Source organism: Lates calcarifer, linkage group LG13 (assembly GCF_001640805.2).
Source record: "Lates calcarifer isolate ASB-BC8 linkage group LG13, TLL_Latcal_v3, whole genome shotgun sequence".
Classification (NCBI taxonomy): Eukaryota; Metazoa; Chordata; class Actinopteri; family Centropomidae; genus Lates; species Lates calcarifer.
Window position 1 is genome coordinate 11,700,471 of NC_066845.1, and position 22,720 is coordinate 11,723,190.

General features: G+C 41.1%; 1 protein-coding gene across 6 annotated transcripts in view; it reads right to left on the reverse strand.

Moving 5' to 3' along the window:
• ssbp2a (single stranded DNA binding protein 2a) overlaps positions 1-22,720 on the reverse strand; it is a 53,351-nt gene that overhangs the window by 17,674 nt on the left and 12,957 nt on the right. For 3 of the 6 annotated variants that reach the window (XM_051075367.1, XM_018668585.2, XM_051075366.1), the window contains exons 2-4: positions 10,395-10,467; positions 7,448-7,509; positions 7,064-7,148 (exon numbers count right to left, since the gene is read on the reverse strand). In XM_051075367.1, the coding sequence (XP_050931324.1) occupies positions 7,064-7,148; positions 7,448-7,509; positions 10,395-10,467 (220 nt within the window). Of the gene's footprint in view, positions 1-762; positions 1,038-7,063; positions 7,149-7,447; positions 7,510-10,394; positions 10,468-19,284; positions 20,044-22,720 lie in introns of those variants that run through there. The other 3 variants (XM_051075370.1, XM_051075369.1, XM_051075368.1) reach the window with 3 other exon arrangements.

Sequence of the window (22,720 nt, forward strand, 5' to 3'; positions counted from 1 at the left end):
CAGTCTCTTGTGATTATTATTATTTTTTTTTAGAAAATATCAACTTCAGCATCTGTTAGAATATTCTTAAAGATTTCTGGTTGAAGCTGCATGCGTGAAAGCTCAGACAGCACCTTTACTCAGGCTGCTACAGACACATGACATATGCTCCTGACTAAGCCCTTATTTTCATAATCAATAATAATAACTGCAGTCAAACTAGAAATTACTCTCGCGTATCCTACAGCTCTGTTACAGCTTGCTCTCTTGTCTTCCCCTGCCCTCAGTTAACCTCTCCCCTCCGCTCTGCACCATGCCCTCGTCTTTGCCCCTGCCCGCTGCAGAGCAGCGAGGCGCGCATATGTCAACATCACATAAACACTCCACCTCGGCATGTCCAAACACGCATGTGACATGACTCAGCGTAACAGGCCAGTGGAAAACACATTCCTCTGAGACCAGAGGGCTGAGCGCAGCAGACCAGCGAAAGAGGAAGGAAGATGATAAGAGACCTAAAGCGGAACGTAGAAGGACAGAGAACAGGGACATAGATAGACAGAGGGAATGAAGGAGAGAAAAAAAACTGCTGATGTAAAAGAGCGAGGATAAAGTAGAGAAGGGGTGGGGGGGGGGGTAGGAGGAACAGAGCGAGTGATTGTAATGTTTTTCCAGAGAAAGATAGTAAAGTATAAGCATCACAGCATACAGTGAGTATTCAACACTGAAATGTCCCCTTTTTTCAAACTGTTGGACATCATGACAACCATTTCCATCTCTGCTCACCCTATGGAAATTCCCGTTCTTTTTCTCTCTTCAATCCCTCTTCACTCAGCTTGCTCTTCATTGCCATGGCAATGATGTTACAGTGAGTCACCTCCACATCTCCCTCCTCCTCAACGCCGCCAAGAAGGAACATGGGAGAGTGTGAGAGAGAGACATTGACAGAGAGAGAGAGAGAGAGGGAGGTTGAGAGAGAGAGAAGGAGAGAGCGCTCTGTTTCCCTGGAAACAGACTGGGGGTCTCCCCAACCCCCATTGGTTCTCAACTGGTTGGAATCAGCTTGTTACCCACAATGCTTGGAGCCAACAGAGTCTCTGTTTCTAGGTTGTCTCTGTCCTCTCTGTTTTGCTCTGTCTTTTTATATGCATGCACACACAGAAACACAGGTACTGGTCAGAATTCAGGTTCACATTTCGTGCCACTGCGTCCTGCCTTGTCAGGTTTGGTTTATGCCAATCCATATAATAAAATATCAGTCTTTTTTATTATTGCAGTCAGGAATGACTGAATTTGCAGTTGCTTTTCTGAGCAAAAGATGCAGTTTTCAGCATGTTTAAAAACGCCCATGGAATAAAACTGAAATAGTTTAAGGGACTAACTAATAATAAGTATATAATTTGTTCCAGTAAGAGGTAAAATTATCTTCAAAAGATTTAACGCAGCTGGTGGTAATTGCAACAATATGTAACAAAGGCTCTGGAAAAACAAGTTATAGATGTTTCAGCTCAGGTTAGAAAAGTTTTGCTGCAAGTTGAATTGGTGGAGCTTGTTAGGGGGCAGCTCTGCCTGAGAAGACAACTCAAGGAGAGGGAAAGTCCCACAGTCAATAACATAGCTGCAAGGAAGTTGGATTGTTGAGGTGGAATATTTATTTTATTTGATCTGGGCTCTGAAGAGTGGCCCTCAATGGGATTATTTTGTCGGAAAGATCAGTGATTTAAAAAAAAAAATTGCAGTAATTTTTTGCAAGAAAACAAAAAAAACTAATTGATTAGAAGTCTTAGATTACTGGACAATAAATCTTGTGTGTTAAGTGGGTACAAAACAGAAAAGCAAAATGTAAACGGTCTATCCTCGGGGGAGCATAAGTGTGATCAGTGAATTTCATGGCAACCTGACCATTACCTTCTGGCATCTCCTGGGTACAAGTGGAAATTTTAGCAAGAAAAGGTCAACCCATATTGCCATCCCTGCACTGTTGGAAAAAAATTAAACATTAATAATTAATAATTTCAATATTGCAGCATTTTCTATTGCAACTTTCTGGCAAATACTGTGTGTTACTGAGTTATTAAGGTTGCAAGAACATGAGTAATTACAAAAAACTGCACTTGTACAAAATAAGACAAGACAAAACATACATGTCCACGGTCAAATGAATGAATGAGTATCCTTGTTCTGTTTAGTGTAAGAGCACACATTTATACTGTACACTACATGTTTCTCTTTGCAGAAAGGAGCTATTTTCAGTTAAACCCCAGGGTCCTGTCCTTCAGCCTCACACACGCAGCACAGTGCATTATGTGTGCACTTGTGTTTCCAGAGATATCAAATATACTGAGAGCGCATCAGGATGCAAATGAATAAAGCAGCCCTGTGTGTTATTACATATTTACAAATGTGTGTACCCTTTAGCTGTACAATGATGACAGAATGTGTGTGCTGCTGTTAAATTGAGCAGTGTGAATACATTTCCATGCATGAGTGAGAGAGTATGAATGTAAGATCTGGCAGCGTGAGACGGAGCGTTTTTATCAAAGGGGGTTGCTCTTGGCACTGCCTCTTGATCTCTTCTTCCCCTCTAACTGCCGTGTGCCTGCTATCTCCCACAGTGATGCCACACAATGATACCAGACTCCCCCTGCTATAATACTTGCCTGTAACACTGCTGCCTATCTACAGTGCATTTTATGTTTGCTGCTCACTCTCAAGTTCATCCATCTGTCACCCTCTTTGTTCATTTTAACTAAATTAGCTTTTGAACAGGCAGCCAGCGGAGTACGCTGACAATAGTTTTTATTTGCAGTTTTACCAATTTACACATTTTTGCCAAGTAATAAAATCTTAAATCAGTGGTTGCCAGCCTGTGAAAGTGTCAGTAGATAATAAGACAAAAATATATAGTATTGCAATACAACACAACTTTTTCTTCATCTGTCTAAAAACAAAACAAGAGGAGGAAATATCACTCATTGTTGTATGTCATAGTAAATTGAATATATATATGGATAAGTCAGTGCACTGCAACTGCATGTCCATTACATGTCTTTTTTTGTGATATTTAATGAACCAAACCATTAACTGATAATGGAGGTAATTGCTAGTTGCAGCAAATGAATAGTGTTTCTTTATAAGGGGTCAACATAAGGTGAAATAATTTGACAAAGTAGGTTTTTTTAAAAACAAATTCTCTGAATTTTGTGGGATGTTTATTGGTAGAAATATTCCCCAGTTGCTCTGTCTGTCTGAATTGAAGTTTTTCAAATTTAATGCTCATCCTTGCCTGTCTCCCTGTGAGGCTGCATGCCTGGCTGATTCTCCATGTGTGGCCTGCTTCCCTAATATTTGTCTACATTGCACATTCAAACAGTGATGAGACAAACATCAAGGGCTAAATGCCCAACTACTGTGCATGTCCAGGCTATTACAAAAGACTTTCACAACCACCAACAACATTTCAATTCCCAGCATATTTTCAGTTTTTTAAAACAATACAAACAAACAAAACCCCCCTTCATTCTTCCAGGAGGACTAATTTTTCAACCTTTCAACGACTTGCTTCAGTGAAATAGGCACATTCTTATCTAGAGGCTGCACAGGACGACCAGTACAACTGTTTGGCACTGATAATCTCTAGAAATCAGGAGTCAGGTATCGCTCTGAGTGGAATTTTTTTTTTCTTTGCATCACTTCTCCAGAACTCCCCAAATTTCTCGTCAGACCTTCTAGCACCAGTCCGCCTCTCAACGCATGCATAGAGCATGTGTGTAATTATTCCGCTCAAAGCGCCACTCACAAATACACAATCATGCACCAGTGCACTTAATATAATTTGTATGGAGACATTTGTATTTCAATTAAATGCACCATTTTTCAGTACAGCAAACATTTTAAAGGGTCTAAATGTCATAATGTAGTGGAGGAAACGCTGCTAATGTGCTCAGTATTGTTTCCACAGGTCTTACAAGCAGTTTCATGCTGGCTTGATTCTTTCCTGCTCTGCTTTAATTTGCTCATATTTTGTAAAAAGATTACAGCCGTACCTCTCTGCATTTATTAATTAGCTTGAAACATAGCAATGTATATTTGTATCATAAATGCATTCATGTTGCTGTAAGATGTTACAGCTAACATTACAGCTGTCAACTTTCAACTTTCAAACCCACCATACTATCATCAAGAGCCTGAAATGACCTGCATGTCTTATTCTTCAAAGGCAGAGAAGCAACAGCAACTGACTTTTGTCTCTAATAAGGCCATTTCCGGGCCAAGCATAAGAATTTAAAAATAACTTGTTTTTATGACTTCATGGCCTCGCGCAAATGGAAACCGCTCATTTGGTATCGAGAACACAATTTACAAAGCACTTAACAGAACTGTAAACGGCCTTTCTGATGCCTGAAAAGCCTTGTCTGAGGATGGAAATCAATAACATTGCATCTCAGTTTGTTCATCAGTCTTTTCTTTCTTTCCCTTCCAACATTAGATTACTGTATTAATGTACTTGAAGACCATCCTCACACACTCAAATCTCGTGATATGATGGACATATACAGTACACATAACTACATGCGAAAAACATTGCGTGCAGATTTCACAGAAAAACGCTGTTAAAACTGTTCCTTTGAAAACAGAAAGCCAACTGTATCTACAATAGGTGGTTCAAACTGAGATAATCGTGCAAATCAAGTCAAAAGCCTTGTCACAATCCCATCAATTATCAAAGCAAAAAAGACACAAAGATGATGCGAACGAGCTCCTACGACTCCCCAGCATTAATTAGGGCTTCACTCAGTAATTAGCTATCTGAAAATAATTACCATCAAAACGTCTGATTAAAATCTCCATCAGTCTCAAAAGTCGGGAGAGTGAAAGAGAGGCACCAGCGACAAATTAAGGCACGTGCTACTTTTTCCAACCAAGTCCACCGCAGTTGTCCCTCATTTTGTTTTAATTGAGTGGCAGATATATGGGTAGTACCTCTGATTGGATCAGAGAAGCGGTGCAGTGTCGGAACAGTTGATTGAAAGTGACCTTGGTCTAATTACAATTGGTCTAATTATAATTCTCTGATTACATCCCTGCAGGAAATGTAAGAATAAGACGTAGCTGGTGGCCTCTGCTAATGATGTTAAGATATATTTGGAATGATTTCTGAATTGAATTGATTCTGATCAGATGAGAAGAAACACAATACTGTTGTTGTCGTCTTAAGAACAATCAGATTTAATGACTGTGAATGTGTTTTGTATGTTTTTTGGTGTCGTGGCATGTTTCAGACTAATAAATCACATAGAAGCGTCTGTTTCTCCCTCTCTTTGCCTCCCTCCCTCTTTCTATTCTGTTTCTCTCCACCTTGCTCCTCTCCTCTCTGTCTGTCTCTCAGGTCTGAGGTCGCGCTGCCCTCCAACTCCCTTCCTCGGAGCAGGGATGACATCATCCCATAACTGCCTCGTCCTCAGAGTGCCTATTCATCACCCTGATCATCATCATCGCCAGCATCAGCAGCATCACCTGCGTATGCACACAGACACACACATACACAAGCGCGTACACACGCACACGCACACACACACACACACACACACACACACACACACACACACACACACACACACCTACTGCGAGAAGATAAAAGAGAAGAGAGCCCCCACCAGTTCTGCAGGATTGCAAAAGCCTAAAGGAAAGAGGTGGAAAACCGCAGAGAGTGAGAGAGAGAGAGAGAGGAGGAGGGACGATCCTGCTGGGGTAGGCAGAAACCCCTGACCTGTGCACTTCCAACAATACATCTCAATAAACCACAGTACGGACAAATCTGATGAGTCAGACTTCAGGCTACAGAGGGGAAAACAACAACATAAAACGCAAAGAAGGGAGGAGAACCTCATCACCCACCCACCTACCCAACCACCCCGCCTCGCAACTTCCTGTGAGGAGAGCCACACTTCCTCCCTCTTAGTCACCAGCTAATCGGAAACTCTGTGAGCTCTGGCACTACTCGCCATATTCCAGTTACTGGACAGTGCATGACTGAATCAGCCCATGCCTTGATGTGCAATGTGTGGAATTACAGCAATAAAGTGGAGCCACACTGAGAAAACACAGCAATAAACAAGGTTTCCACCACACGGGCTACTGTCTATGTGCCCGGTCTACTCTTCAGCATGATGTGCTCACAGTACTTTAGCCGGATATGTGTGTGTTTGTGTGTGTGTGCAGCATTTTAGAGCTGCTGGGCTTTGGTAGAGTACAAATAGCAGATACTATAAACCTTAAGCAGTACACTTCTTTATCACACACTTTGAATGTCATGACAAGCATTCAATTAAACTCTGCTTCAGATAAAGGATTCACAACAAGATTAAACCAGTTCGCGAGGTTGTAAAGACAAGCTGCCGCAGCAGTGTTAAGTGCATTGTTCTTGAAGGTTGGTGAATCGTAAGTCTCACCTTTATGGTCAAAATGTGCACCTGTTCTTCACCATCTCTAAATTTTTAGAGGTTTCAGACATACAATTGTAATCATAAAAAGTGCCACAGTGAGCCACTCTGTGATTGTTGTTATTTATATTGATCTTGGCTTCGTCCACTAAGCTATAATGTTTCAAACTGTGTAACGTAAATAAACCACAGTCATGTAGGAAGTAAACAGAGACACTGGAGTGAGATGTTGTCTTTACGTATTGCTTTGATAAGCACTAGTCAGTCATGTTTTCATTTCAGTATATTTTGGAAGACAGTCACCAGTTTGGACCCGTCTTCTAATTATCTTTGATCTCAGCTGGCCTTAAATCTATGGAGACCCAAAATGTTCAAAATTAAATAATTTAATTATGTTAAGAGATAAATATTCATATAAATGTATACGGGCAAAATATTATGAGAAAATATTTAGCTCAGTATTATAAAATGTTATTTCATATTGCTAACAATTTATTTCAGGTATTATGAATTTTTTATTTTTTGATATTTATTTGATATTGACACTGTGAGTTTCCATACAATACTGCAGCACAGATTGCTGTATTAATGCAGAGGGTGCCATGGTTCAAAGAGCAAGGAGAGCTACTTCAGCGCAAACTCACGTAGTCATGAAAGGCCTTGGCCTCACTGGAGTGTTCACACGTGTCTCTTCTCTCTGGTGCTGCACAGTACAGGTCCCAGAAAACACTGCAACAAACAGAGAGGTAGTCAGATAGGAGAATTATGACAAAGGAGGAACTCTCTCATCGAGGCAATAAGTATTATTCTATTATCAATATTGCAATAGATGACTTCAGGTGTTTTAGTGTATTCCAATTTGTAGAAGAGCAAACTGAGAAAGAACTTTTGGAACAATTAATGAGATGGTGAGAAATAAAACCAGGAGAAGGAGGGAGGATGATCATTTTATTCAATAATGTCAGAGACCAAAAAACAGCATGAAGAGGAATGTAACCTGAATCATTACACAACACAAAGACACTCACCACCACCATGAGTGGAGGAACCCCGGAGGTTCTCCTAATGTGATGTTCTTCTCCCATCGGATCTAGGCAGACAGAAAGAGAGAGAATGAGATGCTTCAGAAACATTTTAAGTATTAAAACATGCCCGACATCTGAATTACCTGCTTTACAAGATTGGAGAGGGTGCAAGGGAATTTCTGTAACACATGCCATTATGTTATTATATTATGAGTCTCATGCCATGGATTCATAAGTGGATAAGTGAGTATATGTGTGTCTAAAAGCCTGTCTATTCACAAGTACATGAAAATATATGTGCACGTGTGTGTGCGTTTACACAGGTAGGAGATGTTGGAGGTCAGAGACATGTACCAGCTGGATTTCTCTACATGTTGACGCCATGTGCATAGGGCTATAGTAAGAGTATACATATAAGAGTATGCATTATAAGGGTACATTAAGCACATTAAGCTGTGTTATGTTTTGTAATATGAGCTGGAAACGTTACTATCAAGGCTGGGAGAAACACTGTATTTACCCAGTGTGTGGGAGTTTGTCCTGGATGTTTTAAGAATTAACACTAGTGGCTCTGCCCTGCTCTTTATTGGATTTTACACCCGAGCAACCCCTGACCAAGCACTTTATCTGAACTAGTTAGTCATAGTAAAAGTCTTTTCTCTTGTTACATTAAAAGGGAAACATTGTGAGAACGAAAAACTTTCAGACACAGGTTGACCCTATGGCAAGCAGTACGGTTGAAACATTCTGACGCCTCAACACCTTGGTCAAGGTCAGCAACTAACACGAGCGCTGACATCACCCACAGTAGGGACGATTTATGTTTGCACACAATGTCACAGTCTGAACAGCAGCAGCTGTGGGCAGCAGCCTGACTACTCCTATCAGACTATGATGGTATTGTTTAGTCTGCCTCTCTTCTCTATAAACAGACTTACATCACTCTTTCTCTCCGAGTTTTTCAAAAAATGATCTCATGTTCGACTTTTTAATTTCCCTAGCTGAAATGTTTCATATGGGTAAAAGAACAAGACTATTGTGCCACCTGCCCTACTAACACTGTGAATGAGTGCTAAAATAACAGGAAAAACTGAATCACTGCACTTTCAATCAGACCGTCCTGACCTCAGCTGCAGATCAGACACAGTGACTTTTAGAAGGAATTCCTTGCTTTGAAGTTTTCTGTCTTTTTCTTTTTTTTTTTTTTGGTAGAGGAGGGGGATCAGGAACTGCCTCTCTTTGTTTATCCCACATGCTTTCATTCTGAGTTAACAGTTCTAGTGAAGACATCGGTTAACTTTAAACATGATAGGCAGACAGCAATTTCCATATACACCATGACAAAGACGGATTTACTCCCTCATAATTGCTCGAATGGCACAAAAGATGCAGAATGGGCATGACATCCCTCATTTCTCACATTTAATTGGCTGTAGCTCAGCCCAAACACGACTGTAGACAGTTCAGGTCAGGACACTTTTTAGCGTGCTCTTTTATCCCCCTTTTCATCTGGGAAATGTTGCAAAAAAGAAAAAAAAAAAAAAAGCACTGACTATGCCCGCATATCCTGTCTTCTTGTGGTCTGCACACTCCCGGGAGGTTCATTCATTTACCTTCATCATGCTACAGTAAGATCCCTTAAGCATGATTATTGGCAGATGTAGCCTGTGTGTTGCAGGGGTTTCTCTCCTTGCTCTGAGGAGTGAGATTTCCAAAAGCCCTACCTTCAGATTTTCTTTCTATCCGTGCAAATATTTTAACCTTTCTGTTCTTGCTATCCTGTTTTGATCTCCTTGTGTATTCTGTTAAGGTTTAAGTGTATTTTTGTTAGTATTGTTTGAGGCTTCACTTTACTTTGAGAGCCTCTCATTGCCCACTCTTCTGAGCTGTCTGTCTGTGATTTGGTATTTACGTTTAGGTATTCGGGTCTGATTCGTGACTTGTCTTTCTGGGCTCTTGTTTCCTGAGCCTGAGGATACACTGTAAACAGATGTGGATGATAAAAAAGTGGATAACAGGCCTTTAAAGCCATGTTTTTGCTCCACCCTGCTATTCCTGCAAGAGCTACATTATGGTGTAATGGTTACCCTGTGTGCGTGCATATGTGTGCATGTGTATTGTATACAAGCAGCTCTGTTTATACTTGTTGCACTCTTAGCTAATGCGTTCCCACACTTGAACATGACACCGCCTATCCTTTTCATCTCTCACATCTGCGGAAGAGAGAGAGCAAGTGATATGGCAGAGAGGAAAGGGTGTCAGAGAGACAGAGAGGTGTGTGTGTGTGTGAGTGTGTGTGTGCGCATGTGCACAAACACACGCTAAGTCAGAGTGATGAGAATTGGTGCCAGCTGATGATGTAACCTTTTCCATCCCCCTCTCTTTGTTCTCCTCTTCCTCTGGCCAGTGTACAACAAGCCTCCAGCCACTGTCTTCTACATTGTAATTTGCCATCATTTAAGGCGAAGCACCCGCATCAACTGACCTCATTTTCACCCCATCACCTTTTTACCTCTACAGAATTAAAGTGAAGACAAGCTTGCATCTCAGGGAGAGTAGAGGAGAGGTGCATCGAGAGGAGAGTGGAAAGATCACAAAGACAGAGAGTAGAAAATGAAAAAAAGGAGAGGAATGAGATTGAAGGAGATCGACAGAGACGGAGCTGCTGAGTGGATCAGAGATGATGTCAGTCCAAGACGTCAGCTCCGGGCTGGCGGCACTGTAACTCTCCCTGTGCTTCGACTCCAGTCCCACTTAAATGCAACACTAATGCTAAAAAGCCTGTTTGTGGCTACTGACCTGTTGGCTCAGCAGTGTTCTGCCAGACTAATTAAATTAGCTGCTACACTTACAGGACACACTGTATGAGGGTCAGACCACATGTCAGAGTGGGCACATAAAGTACATGGCTTGTGCTCTCTGACACACAAACATCATCATCATGACTTACCTCTGAGAGGAAGGTCTGTGCTGACTTCTGTGCTCCTACATGCAGCAGGTACTCGTAAACATACAGAGCTAACCTGCACAGAAAAATAAAGAACACAGTGGGAGGAAGTGGGTCAGTGTGTTGATTAAGATCCAAGCAGTCAACAGTAGGTGTTAGGTTAGTGAAAAACAGGTTAAAAAATATGAGGAAAGTGAAGGCAACCAGATGTACAATACAAGAGAGAGTGAGAGAGTTAACAGTAAGAAAGATGTAAATAGTTGTGGCTTTATAAGCAGACAGAAATTGAGAGTTTGAAATTCCCTTTACATATCCCCAAGTCTGAACTTCATTGAGTTTCAAGACTTTCTCAGCCATCTCTGTCCAACTTCAGGGGCCAGAAAACAATTGCTTTGGGACCCAAGACCATTATAATTCCTACTCCATATTTAAGATAAATCCATACCTAAAAGGGAGTTTCTCCCAGGACTGCCTAAAAATAAAAGATGAAGGAGCCTACGCATGGATGCAAATTGCCAAGCAGCTCCAGGATGCTGTGATGTGCAGTGATGTGTGAGGGCGTCACAGGCCGTTACAAATCTCATGAGAAACAGAAAGACACACACCAGCTTAGGAGCACTAATCATCTCGCAGAATGCCAAACAACAGGCAGGGCAACCTTTTAAGACATTTAAAATTCACCCAATGTTATGCTTAATCTAAAACCCACCTGTTAGTAGAGCAAACAAAATGGTGATAAGTGGGACTACACTATGAAACACCTCACCCTCGTGCCTCGGGCTCTCCACGGACTTCCTCCCATGGCTTTGATCACAGTAAGAATTAATTACAGGCTCGATTTGTTAATCAATTCTCCTCCCAGTGTGTCTGTGCTGGTACTAACAGCAACTTAGTGAAGAAGGGGGGGGTGATGATCTACTGGTCTATAAATACAAGATAAACACTGATCCGCAGGAGATCAATAGCAGATCACACCAACTTCGAATGGCACCCTGTAGATTTAGAGAGGAGTCTGGTGTAATAACATACAGTCACTGTACAGGGCTATGAATAACAAGAGGTTTCTCATGGAATTAGCAGAGAGGGCAATGAGCATGTGCATTTGTGCCTGATCCTCACATTTCTTCTAAAAATCAATATTAACCAAGTTGGGGGCTGATTGGTGCGATATGCAAGGTGCTCGACAAACAAATTCTTTTTATATCCCTGAGATGTACACTACATGTATTTAACCATATTAGAAAACAAATGCTCAGTTAGAAGGTGTACTAAAGTGTAATGGGACCTCTAGTGTGTTCAGCAAACTGTGGTAAATTTATCATTTATCGTTGTCTATAAAAGTCAGAAAAATGTGAGAATGGCCATAAGAATTTGCCAAAGTTTGTGGTGACAGAAATTGTTCATCTCAAAAGACGCAAAAGATACGTAGCTCACATTGCGAACTAATGCATGTTTGGCATCTATGTTTGCAAAATGAATTAAAGAATTAGTTAAATATCAAAATTTACTTTCTGTCTAATTGATTCATTGACATATAGATGAGAGACAGATGCAAAAAACTATAGTTGAAGCAGCACAAGCTTTGACCTGGAGCTTGATGTATCTGTGTGTGTTTGTCTGTACATGTTGATGATTGTGTATTGTCAGGCGTGAAAGATAGGCACACCGGGACAGCAGCTGTCCTAGAACCCCCCGCTGAAAAGGTGCTACCAGCCTGCTGTAGCCGATCCAGACTCCTCTTATATCGAGGTAAAAATAAACCCCCCAGACAGCCCTGTCTGCCTGCCTGAAGATGATGGACTGCACACCTTTCTGCTCTGCACACAGGTACTCTGCCCCCCCCCTACACACACACACCCCCCATCCCTTTCCTCCATTTCCATCTCTCCTCTTCATCACTTTCATCCTCAGTCTCCCCTCTTTCTCTCTCTCTCTCTCTCTCTCTCTCTCCCTCTGCCTTTTCTTGTCTTGCCAGTGCTGCTTTCCTCTTGTTCTCTTGCACTCTTTTCAGTAAGAGGCCATGTTTGTTTAACAATGAAAGGATGAAGGGAACCTCTTCTTCTCTATCCTTCCCTCCCTTTTTCCATACCTTCCTCTCTCTCTCCGTTTCCCCCATGGCCTGGCAGTAATGTTTAACCAAAGCGATAGAGACAGAACGTTTCACAGGGACAAGGTTAACGGAACAATGAGAGGCTTGACAAAACTCTTGACACCTCGACAACTGAACATGAATAAAAGATGCGATCTTTTTTTTTCCCAGGCACTGTACGACTGTGAACATTTCTGGAAACAAACTTGTTCAGACACTCTGTTCTGTATCATTTTGCTGTCAACCTGTTTAAATCTGTCACCTCCCCTGTAAACCCTTGCATCAGCTATAGCAGCATCAATATAGAACTATTAACACTATATTAACACTGAAAAATCTCATGTATCTGCGATGAATACATTCACAGTGATGGCGACGAGCCCTATTGGCTGCGTGAACAAATTCATTGTATCAGTGGGGTTGAATAAAGAAACGAAAGCTTGTCCTCAGCATGCACTGGCCGGTATCCAGTCAGCTATGTATTACCACACAAAAACACAGCCTGGCTTGGAAAAGCTGCCATTGAGGTGAGCTTGAAAGGTTTGACCTATGATTGATTTCGCAGGCAGTTTTAAGACATGACCTTTGGCCCAGATGTGGAGAAAGGGTCGAAGAAAGTGTGGAAACCACGGAAAGGTGGGCGAATGAGGTCAGTGGTTGGGAGAAAGGTGATTCAATAAAAGAAAGGGAAATGTTAGAGGGTATCAGAGGTAAGTAGGCTAATGCAAGTCTTGCAGAAGAGATGAAAGGGAAGGAAAAATGAAGGATGTCTTAATTCATTCACTGCTCCTGACCTTAAACATGACAGTTTAAACTGCAAAAACACACACATAAATCATACTAAAATTACTCCTCTCTCTCTCTCTCTCTCTCCTCTATCTCTCCTTTATTTAACACACACCAACAGTAGGCAGAGTTGAAATAGGACTGATAAGCAGACAGCAAAGAAGCCAGATGAAGGCACTTTGTTAGCATTCAATATCTACTGAACTTTAGCTCAAAACTACTAATTTCCTCAAAGACGAGTGATAGGCTTTGAAAATACTAAACCCCCCCCCACACGCTGCTCCCTCATTGTTCAGTTACCACTTGTTCAGTCGAGCCTCCTGCTGATAAAAAAAAAAAAAAGCACCCAACTATGTGGAACTCGACTGACTGACAGACTCAAAATACTGAGCGGAGATAAGGGTTGAGGATTAGAGGACGGGGGACTGTTCAAGGTTAAAAATCCTCTAAATTTGACACATTAAAGTGAGAGCATTACAAAGACTCTCTTGTCATTAAATAAACTGTCACTTTAAATAATCTCTGCATAAGAATTTGAGGTAAAAGTGCTCAAAGAGAAGCAGCCAATGCATTTATAATGTTTCTGACTCCACATTAGTTCATTCACTTTAAAGCTCTTTGGTGTTTGCCCTTGCTGTCGGACATACACCAGCAAATTGAAGACATTTTTTTATTTCCGACCTGTCTACTCTGGCAATTTGTGTTGTAAATACGAACCACTTTACATTAATCACAACTGCAACCAGAATGATTGAAGAGATCAGGTGCCTCCCACTTTGCCTTCTCTCCCTGTGTGCTAAACTGTGTGTATGTCTGTGTACAAGTCTAAGTGTGTCGTGTGAGGTAGTGGTGGTGAGTGGGTAGAAGTGGGGAAGGTGGGACAGAGAGGGGAACTTAAAGATCCACACCTGACCCCTTTCTCCTTCAAATTCAAGTGGTTTTGTCTTCTCTGAGTCACGTTTAATTAAATTCATATTGTGAGCCGACCCCGATCCCTGTCTGCTCCTGTAAATCTGCGCAGGACCAGGCAGCCAGCGAGCAGAACAGTCAGAGACCGAGCTTAGCTTAATGAAGGCAGCAGGCAGAAACAATGACCAGCCTCTAACATTGCCTTGTTACTGAGCCACGCAGAGAGTGGCGAGCAGGGGAGAGAGGAGAGTATCTCAGAGCTCAATCACAACCTCAGCTTAAAGCAAAGACATGAACCTATTTTCACAAAATCAGCATTTAGTAGAGACCAGTAGATCACTGCTAATCAATTTACTGCTATGGCGATCAAAGTCTGGCGGAGCTTCAAATCACAACAGACAATGGCTTCAGTGATTGGATTTGCCTGTTATAGATTAGCTCCAGATTATTTCACCCTTGTTAAAGATGAAATGGAAAAGTGATTATACTTCTGATCTGAATCGGCATGTAAATTGACATATTTACAAGACTTGCTACTACGCTGACAGCCTAATAACACGTATTTGACCAGGAAAAATCAAATCAAATGTTAAGTATGTGAAAAGAGAAGTAATAAAATCCTGAGTGAATTCTTGCCGGTAAACAAGCCATCCCCATGAATGATGCACGAGTCACCTTTTCAGCAGATTTATGACAGTTGCAATACAGCAGCAACACCCTGCTCCAACAATACGTTTGTTGTATACAGCATTTCTTTGTCACAAAAAAAATATATCAAAAAATGGTGCAGATCATGAGTTTTCTTTTGTAGTCGCACATATTTTTCTGTTCAAGCTGCATCTGGAGATATTTTTCTGAAAAAATAAATTAAAAAATAAAAATACACTGTCTTATCTGCCACAAAGTAGAGCCGAAGTAGAGACACTAGCGTCTAATCCCCCTCTATGTGAGATGCCATAAATTTGTTGTCTTTGCACCAAATTAAATTCTGGTGTTGGGTGTGGGCTGTGGCAGGAAATCGTCTCTACCCACAGGAAGTGATGAATACAAACTCTGTCCTAAACAGCATTTAAAGAGTGATGTGGTCAGAAAAACACATCTTGTCCAGTGTGTCGTGTGTGTGTATGTTTTTTTTTAAACCTGCATACATTTATTCGCTTGAAGGCACTGCAAGAAATTGTAAGCACAGCACTGATACTCTCTTCACATTATAAAGTTCTAGGGCAAAGTTTTTAGCAAACAGTGGCTAAATTACACCTGATTACAATGACCTGACATTCAAGTCATGGTTTTGATGAATCCAACTCCTTTTAGCTCTGTTTTGATCTCCACCGACTCCTGAGGGAAATATCTGGCTCTTCTTAACTGCACCATGGCATTCACCAGCTAGTTGCTAGTAAGTGATAAATTTTAAACAGTACTGATAATGAAGACTGCCTGAGTTGTTTAAAGGAACAGAGTGAGGAAAGATAGTGTATTGTATTCTGTGCACTGGTCTAGCAGTCATATCAGTGGAAAAACAGCTGCAGACTAGAGTCTCCAGATGGTGTCAACCAGGGATTAACCTGCAATGCCTCATGTGAATGGGTCAAACGCAGGTTGAACCCATGTCCAGCAGAGTGCATTATACACAGACTTTCTATACTCAACAATGGTGTTAAGATACATTTTATTCTCCTGTTTTGGTTAAATCTGACAAGCGATTTCTGAGGTGCAACTTGACAGACAAATAAACGACAGAAAAACAAGAACAAACAGCCAGAGCCTGAACCATACTCTCTCCATTTCAACCATGGAGGAAAATTACAGAAAGAGAGAGAAAATAGGAGAAAGAGAATGATGGGGTGACAGGAGCGTAGCAGAGAGAGATGAAAGGTTCTGGTGAAGAGAGGAGAGTGAAGAAGGGGGATTAGAGAAACAGAAAAAAAAGGCAGATGGGTAGGATGGAGGTGATGGGTGCTAGCGGATGAGCCCCGAGATGAATACTCGTGAGATCTGTAAACTTTCATATTCTAATGTTGAGGATTCTCACTGAGTGAGTCTCAGTTAGCCAAGCACCCTGCTGTGACCTCCTTCTGCAAATTAACACAAAACCCTGCAACGAAAACAGTCAGGCTGAACTAGACTCGATTCTTAACATTCTCTAAAAGAAAAAGCAAATGACTACATGCTGTGTTGAAAACATAACGCACAGTAAGGAGAGAATGAAAGATACATAGGCATACTATGCCTTGGAGTATGCACTGAATTTCATTATATTTTTATAAATGAATTTCAATGAGTTCTGTGTGAGAGGTAATAACAATGGAAAAGTAATCCTCAACTGAACTAAGTCACAGTCAGGAAGTTGAAATATTGTAATTATCTCCTGGATATGCTTACCTACTACAAAAGGCTAAATTACCGTCTTAAATCTCGGCTGTGTGTGTTCACAGCAAAGAATAATGTTAGTAAAAGTGACACTGTGAAGTATCTACTGAGAGCTATAGTGTCTTTGAAGCACTCTGCTTTCAAGCGAATGGAATATTTTACAGAATAATAAAGCAATAAGGAGAAATAAAGTCACTCCTTCAAATTTCCCAGAAAGGAAAAAGCAGCACCACCTCACAGTAAATGAGCCCTGCAGTAAACTCCAGTTTGGTAAAACTCATAATGTTTAGTTACAGCACCATTTTCAAGGCTGCGCTTTTATTCTGTCATGTAGTTAATCACAGATCCCATTAAGCGTCTTTTAGCGTAGGTGAGGACCGACTTGTGCCTCTTTTGCTAATGCGTGTTTGTTTGGCAAATGTCATGATTTTTCAGACTTTTCTCTTTACCGCCACATTACGTAATTTTGCAGCATATATGACTGATGCAATACAGGCAGTGACAGCAGTAACCACAAGTACAAAGGCAGCTACCCTGTTCAAAACTGAGCCATATTCAGCTGAATTACAATTAACAACATGTGTCGGCTTTGTTAGAGGTCAGTCATCATTACAAAAAGCCAGGTAGATAGATAAACAAATCCCAGGTGGTTACTTTCTATACCCTAAAAAATCTGATAAACAGGCATTTTTGTACTGCATCGGAGGACACATACACCAATACTCTTATATTGGCTGGTACATTAGCTTGCCTGGTTTTTAGTGTTGTAGCTCTATTTTTTAACTTTAACACAGGCATGTGCACTGTTGGGCTATGTAATTGGTTCTCTGGCTCTCTTGCATGAGGGAGAGGTAAAGAGCTGTTGTTTGTATCGCTGCTCAGTGACTGCCCTGTGCTCTCATGATATCACACCTCACCACAGAGCTGCAGGCCACAAGAGCAACATAAATCACAGACCCCCGTCTTTGACTCAGAGGTGGGATCATCAAAATTATCATCATCATCAAGCCCAGTCTACAGCGAAGCCAAGCTGTCACTTACTCTTCAATCAAGCCTTCCAACAGCCCACCATCAAACAGGAACCACCTGTGGATGAGGAGAGTGTTGGCAGCTCGGGCCCCTGACAACTCTGGTGAGAATAGAGAAGGACCCCGCCATAAAAGAGAGCGTGACTATCAAACTGCTGCCCCTGCTGAGGACAGCCCTGTGTGTGACAGCCAAACACTTTTCCTGATTAATCAAGCCTAGCAGCGGGGCTTTATGTGCCATTAAGAGCCTTGCTAAATGACTTCACTTCATTCATTAAAGTGGAGCATCCTCTGCGGGTAGAGCAGCTCTGCTCGCCAGACAGACAGACAGACAGACAGACAAGTGAAACCCGGGAGAGGGATGGTGGTGGGGCAGCGATGAGGGTGGCGGGGGCACTGAGGCAAGATAAACAACGACAAATATAGACCCATTACAATGCTGAATAATTCATCTTATACACAGGGCTCCAGGAAAACAACAGAGGGGGGAAAAAAAACAGCCCAAACAACCATGGGGATTATGGAGCCTTTATACAGTGAGGAGCATCTTCAAAACATGGCTATTTATGCACACACCTTGTGTGGTACAGTGACAGGATCATGGCTAAATAATTTCATATGGAAAATCAGGTTCCAGTGGACTAATCCCAGATGCATTTTCATTAAGTAAAAGTATAGTTTTAATGAATCTGTGCAGGGGAGCTGTACAGCTAGGTGCGAATGGATTAATTGTTTGAAAGCATGTTAGCTGCCTACAGTGGCTGCTTTGTTTGAGCTATTATTTTACAATTCACACGTACACAAATGGGGATGCCTTCAGTTAAACTCATACACACAGTTCGAAAAAGGCAAAGAGAAAAAGTCAGAAAAGAGAGAGATTATGGAATGCAACGGCAATGATACACATTGATAGTGCTGAGGGAAGGACAAAGACAGGTAATTTACCAGTCAACAGAGAGATAAAGATGCAGAGATGGAGAGAGAGATAGAGAGATAAAGATTAGCAGCAACAAGAGGACTATAGGATAGAGAGGAGGAGCAAGGAGAGAGAGTCTGGGGGGGGGGGCAGAAAGAGAAAGAGAGATAGAGAAAGACAGAGAGGAGGGAGAGAGTAAATGATTAATGAAAGGAGCTGGGAAGCGCAGTGAGGGGAGGTCAGGACGGAACAGAGGAGGAGTGATGCTGCAGCCGCTGAGCAAAACCGAAAAGGACAACATTATGAACATGCCTGCTTGCTGTCACGCACCTTTATCAGGAAGGATCTCGGAGAGAGATTGAGCCGATATTAGGCTGACGCATCCCTTTAATATGAGATTTGCGCAAGTGGAACTGAACCCGACTTGCAAACACTTTAAGTAAATTAGACAAATCTCCGGTTTTTCATTTAGAAAGACAAAAACTGGTTGGTCATTATGTCTTTGAGAGGTTTTGTGTTGTCATTTACCCAACAGAGTGCGGTTAAATAAAAAGTTTCTATAATCATGTGGAAGAAAACAACTATCATCAGACATTGAGATGATTTATTACTTAAATGTGAGACAAAGACTTCCATTAGACTCCTTCAACTTCTTGCTGTATCTCAGTCAAATACATGCCTTCAATTAATCCCCAACTGGCAGTGTGCTGTGGCTCTATCGCTGGCTGCTCGCTGATGCATTTCTAATTGGTATTTTTGCTGATGGTCACAAGTTAAATCTATATTCTCCATTACCCTTCCACGGCATCCCTAGGGGTCTCTCTAATGGCTCCTGCTAAAGGCAGAGCACTTGAATAGAGATATTCATATAAAGTATATTCTCTCCCGACGCTGACTGACCTCTGCGTAGACTCTGCAGGTTCAGTCTCTGTGTATAGTTGAGAGTTGGGAGGGGCAGTGAAAAGTTCGCCCCAGCTTTGAAGATTAGTGACAACACGTGTCATAATCCCACATGGAAACAGCCTGATGAGAGACACTCGTAGTCAAATAAACTGTGTTTTATCTGCTCATGTTCCCTGTTTAGTCTCCGCTGAGATGGTCTCACACGCTGCTTTGCTGAGCAAATGTTTGTCGTAGCCTTTATCCCTCTCACTTCCACAACACATAGTAAAAGCCCTTAGTGGAGCTTTGGCTGGGTGACAGGCCTGAATGCTCCAACACCAGCTTGGCAAAGAGCAGCGTAGCCTGCGCTGGCTAAGAACAGCCGGTGTGAATGGTGCTGGCTGACTTCAGAATTGTGTGAGAGGCTGACCAGTGGCACAAATAAAATCTCTATGACATTATGCAGGTTACTGATACATGATGTCCCACAAGTTAATGTCACTTGGGGGATAATGATGTTGACATACGCCATTGTACCATCTGCTCTGCCATCAGCTGATAAAAACAATTGGAGGAAATGTCTCCTATATTTGTCACATAATAAAGAGGTAAAACCGTGCGTGCGGCTGCAAAAAGTGAAGCAGCTCTCACTACATTCCTTCTGTGAGGACAGGAATTTGCCGGTAGAAAGGTGAAATGTCGTGCGTAAAAGTATAAGTCAGAAGAATGAAGCTCATATCCTGACTGAGAGGAAGAGTCCTGCATTCCTTGGCTCACCTCAGAGTAGACCTTGTGTTTACCTTTCATTAACTAGAGATCCCACAATCCTCTCCTCCCCCTCCTTACCCTTGGGACAGTCCAATACAAGGTGAAAACAAATGCCGTAAAACAGGCACTTGAAAGACAAATATTAAAACAACAAAGATTATAATGTTTGAGTAAGACATTTTTTGAGATGTGCAATGTTTAGTTTTTGTTTATCTACATTATTAGAATGGATCTAGCAATTTTTTTGGCCATTTATTCACTGTAATATGAATAATGGCAAATGCCCACCACAGACTTTTCACCAGTGGTTAAAAGCCTGGAAGGTAACTCATTTACAGTCATATAAAAACAGAGAAAAGCTGTCAAATGCATCACACCATTAGTTGATTTCTATTGACAATCATCTACAATGCACTATAATGTTGCATTTACCAATATGCTGTTTTACATTCTCACTGAGGTAGGAGAATAATTACATAATCTGTAGTAACCCATGCTACCGGACAAGGGCTGATAACAGCCAACTTATCAGGATACTGTGACCACAAGTTCAACTGCAAACCTCCACCCTGTGTTGTAAGTACAGCACCCACTGTGTTCCCAAAAGGCTACACCCAAAACTGGTTATAATCAGATTTGTGTGGATTGCAAAACAGACAAATACAGTGTAAGAGAAAGTCAAACAGAAAGCAAACTAAATGTAAACTAAATAATGTGTAATCATGATCTAGATTGGTATCGCTGTTGTAACTGCAATAAATTCTTAAAGCTTCAAAACAATATATTTAAAAATGTTAGCATATGAATATCTCCGCTTCCACTAATGAACTGATGTGTACTGTAGTTACAGCCTTACATAATTTTAAGTTTCAAACAATCACCTCCAGAAAAAGGGCTGCTTGTATTGGATCAGTACCTTGACTTCAGGTATCAAAATCAGTATAGAAAATCAGTAACAAAAAAAAAAAAAAAAAACATAGGATCTCTAAGCAGGCACTGCTATAACTTCCTTACACATATTTACAAATCTGTTTTGGGTGTTTTAGGGCTGCACCTTAACATTATTTTCATCACTGATTAACCTGCTGACTATTCCTTGGTCTATGAAATGGCAGAAAAAAAGCAAAAATTGCCCATCACAGAGCATCTGATAATTTATTGATTGTATAAGTTCCAAACTCTTTTTTGTTTATTTTGTTTTTTTTTCTTTTTTACTCTTTTTATTTTACTCTTATTTGATAAGATCCCTTACATCAAGTGTGCTTTTTCTGATTTTGTTCACATTCCTGTTTTATATCACTGAAATATGAATGTCTGAAGTCAAATAAAGTGTAAGCCTTGGGATTGGCGTAAGAATATTGATAAATTCATCATTTTGCTTTATGTATGGGTATCAGTGAAAATACTGACTGTGAGTTCAGTGGGTGGTGTGTACCAGACTGTACTGACTGACTGGGGGCCGCTCTGGCATGATTCACTCCCGCACTTGAAAAACAGCAAATTAGTGCAGCTGCAATTAAGACTTGAACAGACAATACCATAAAAAGGAAGCATCCTCCCGCCTGATACAGGCACAATCAGACAAAGTGAAACAGTTCTTGTTCTGTCAGCAGTGCAAAGACTCTACTGTCTCACAGAGCAGACAACAATACCCCAGGCTGAGATAACAGGAAATGCCAGCTTATCAGAGAGAGGGAGAAACAGGGAGAGATGGTGAGAGAGCATGGTGGGTAAGCTCACTGTTTACCAACACTCTAATTGAGCAAAAAATCCAGTTGTGTCCTTTATATGAAAATCTGCAATTTACACATAAGTTTCAGCCAGTAAGATTTTTCTACAAGTGAAATTTGTTTGCAGAACATGTAAAGTGGGGAAATCAAATAAAAGCAGAGGCAAATCCATCACTTTCTTAATTTGAGTTCCATTTCATTGGCTTTGATTTGTTTAGATTGAGTCACCTCTCGTGGGGAGTTTGTTTAATTTCACAGCTGAAAGAACACCAATGATTTTTAGGAGTGTTTTCCTTGTTCAACTTTCTCTACAAGCTATTACAGTAAATCTTGAATGCAACACAGCCATAAAGCCCAGAATATTAAACTGCTGTTTACAGAGAGAACTTAGAGTTTAATGACAACACTTAGTGATCATATGAAGTTAATTACTGTACTCTTTTAAAGTCTATTTTTACGGTTTCTCAGGAAAGGGAGAGGTCAGAGGATTGTGAGTGTACAGGCTACACTGAGCAGATACAAATTCAACAGAAATTTTCCAGCTCAGTGTACTGTTCACCATGCTCAAAATAACACGTATGCTATTGACATGCTGGGGAAATGACTGAAAAGCTGCACCCGATTTCTGTCCATGAGGGTAGACTAACAATTCAAAACATTCCACAGGATATATTTGAATACATTTCATCAGAACTATGAAGAACCATAATCTTCATAGAGGTAGGATTGTATGGGTATAGCAATGTGTGCTCTGCTACGCCTGTTGAGCTTTCTGTGCTTGCACATTATGAAGTTTACAGTGATTGCAGTGGGAGATTTACCATCAAAAATTCTTAATGAGTTTTGAAACA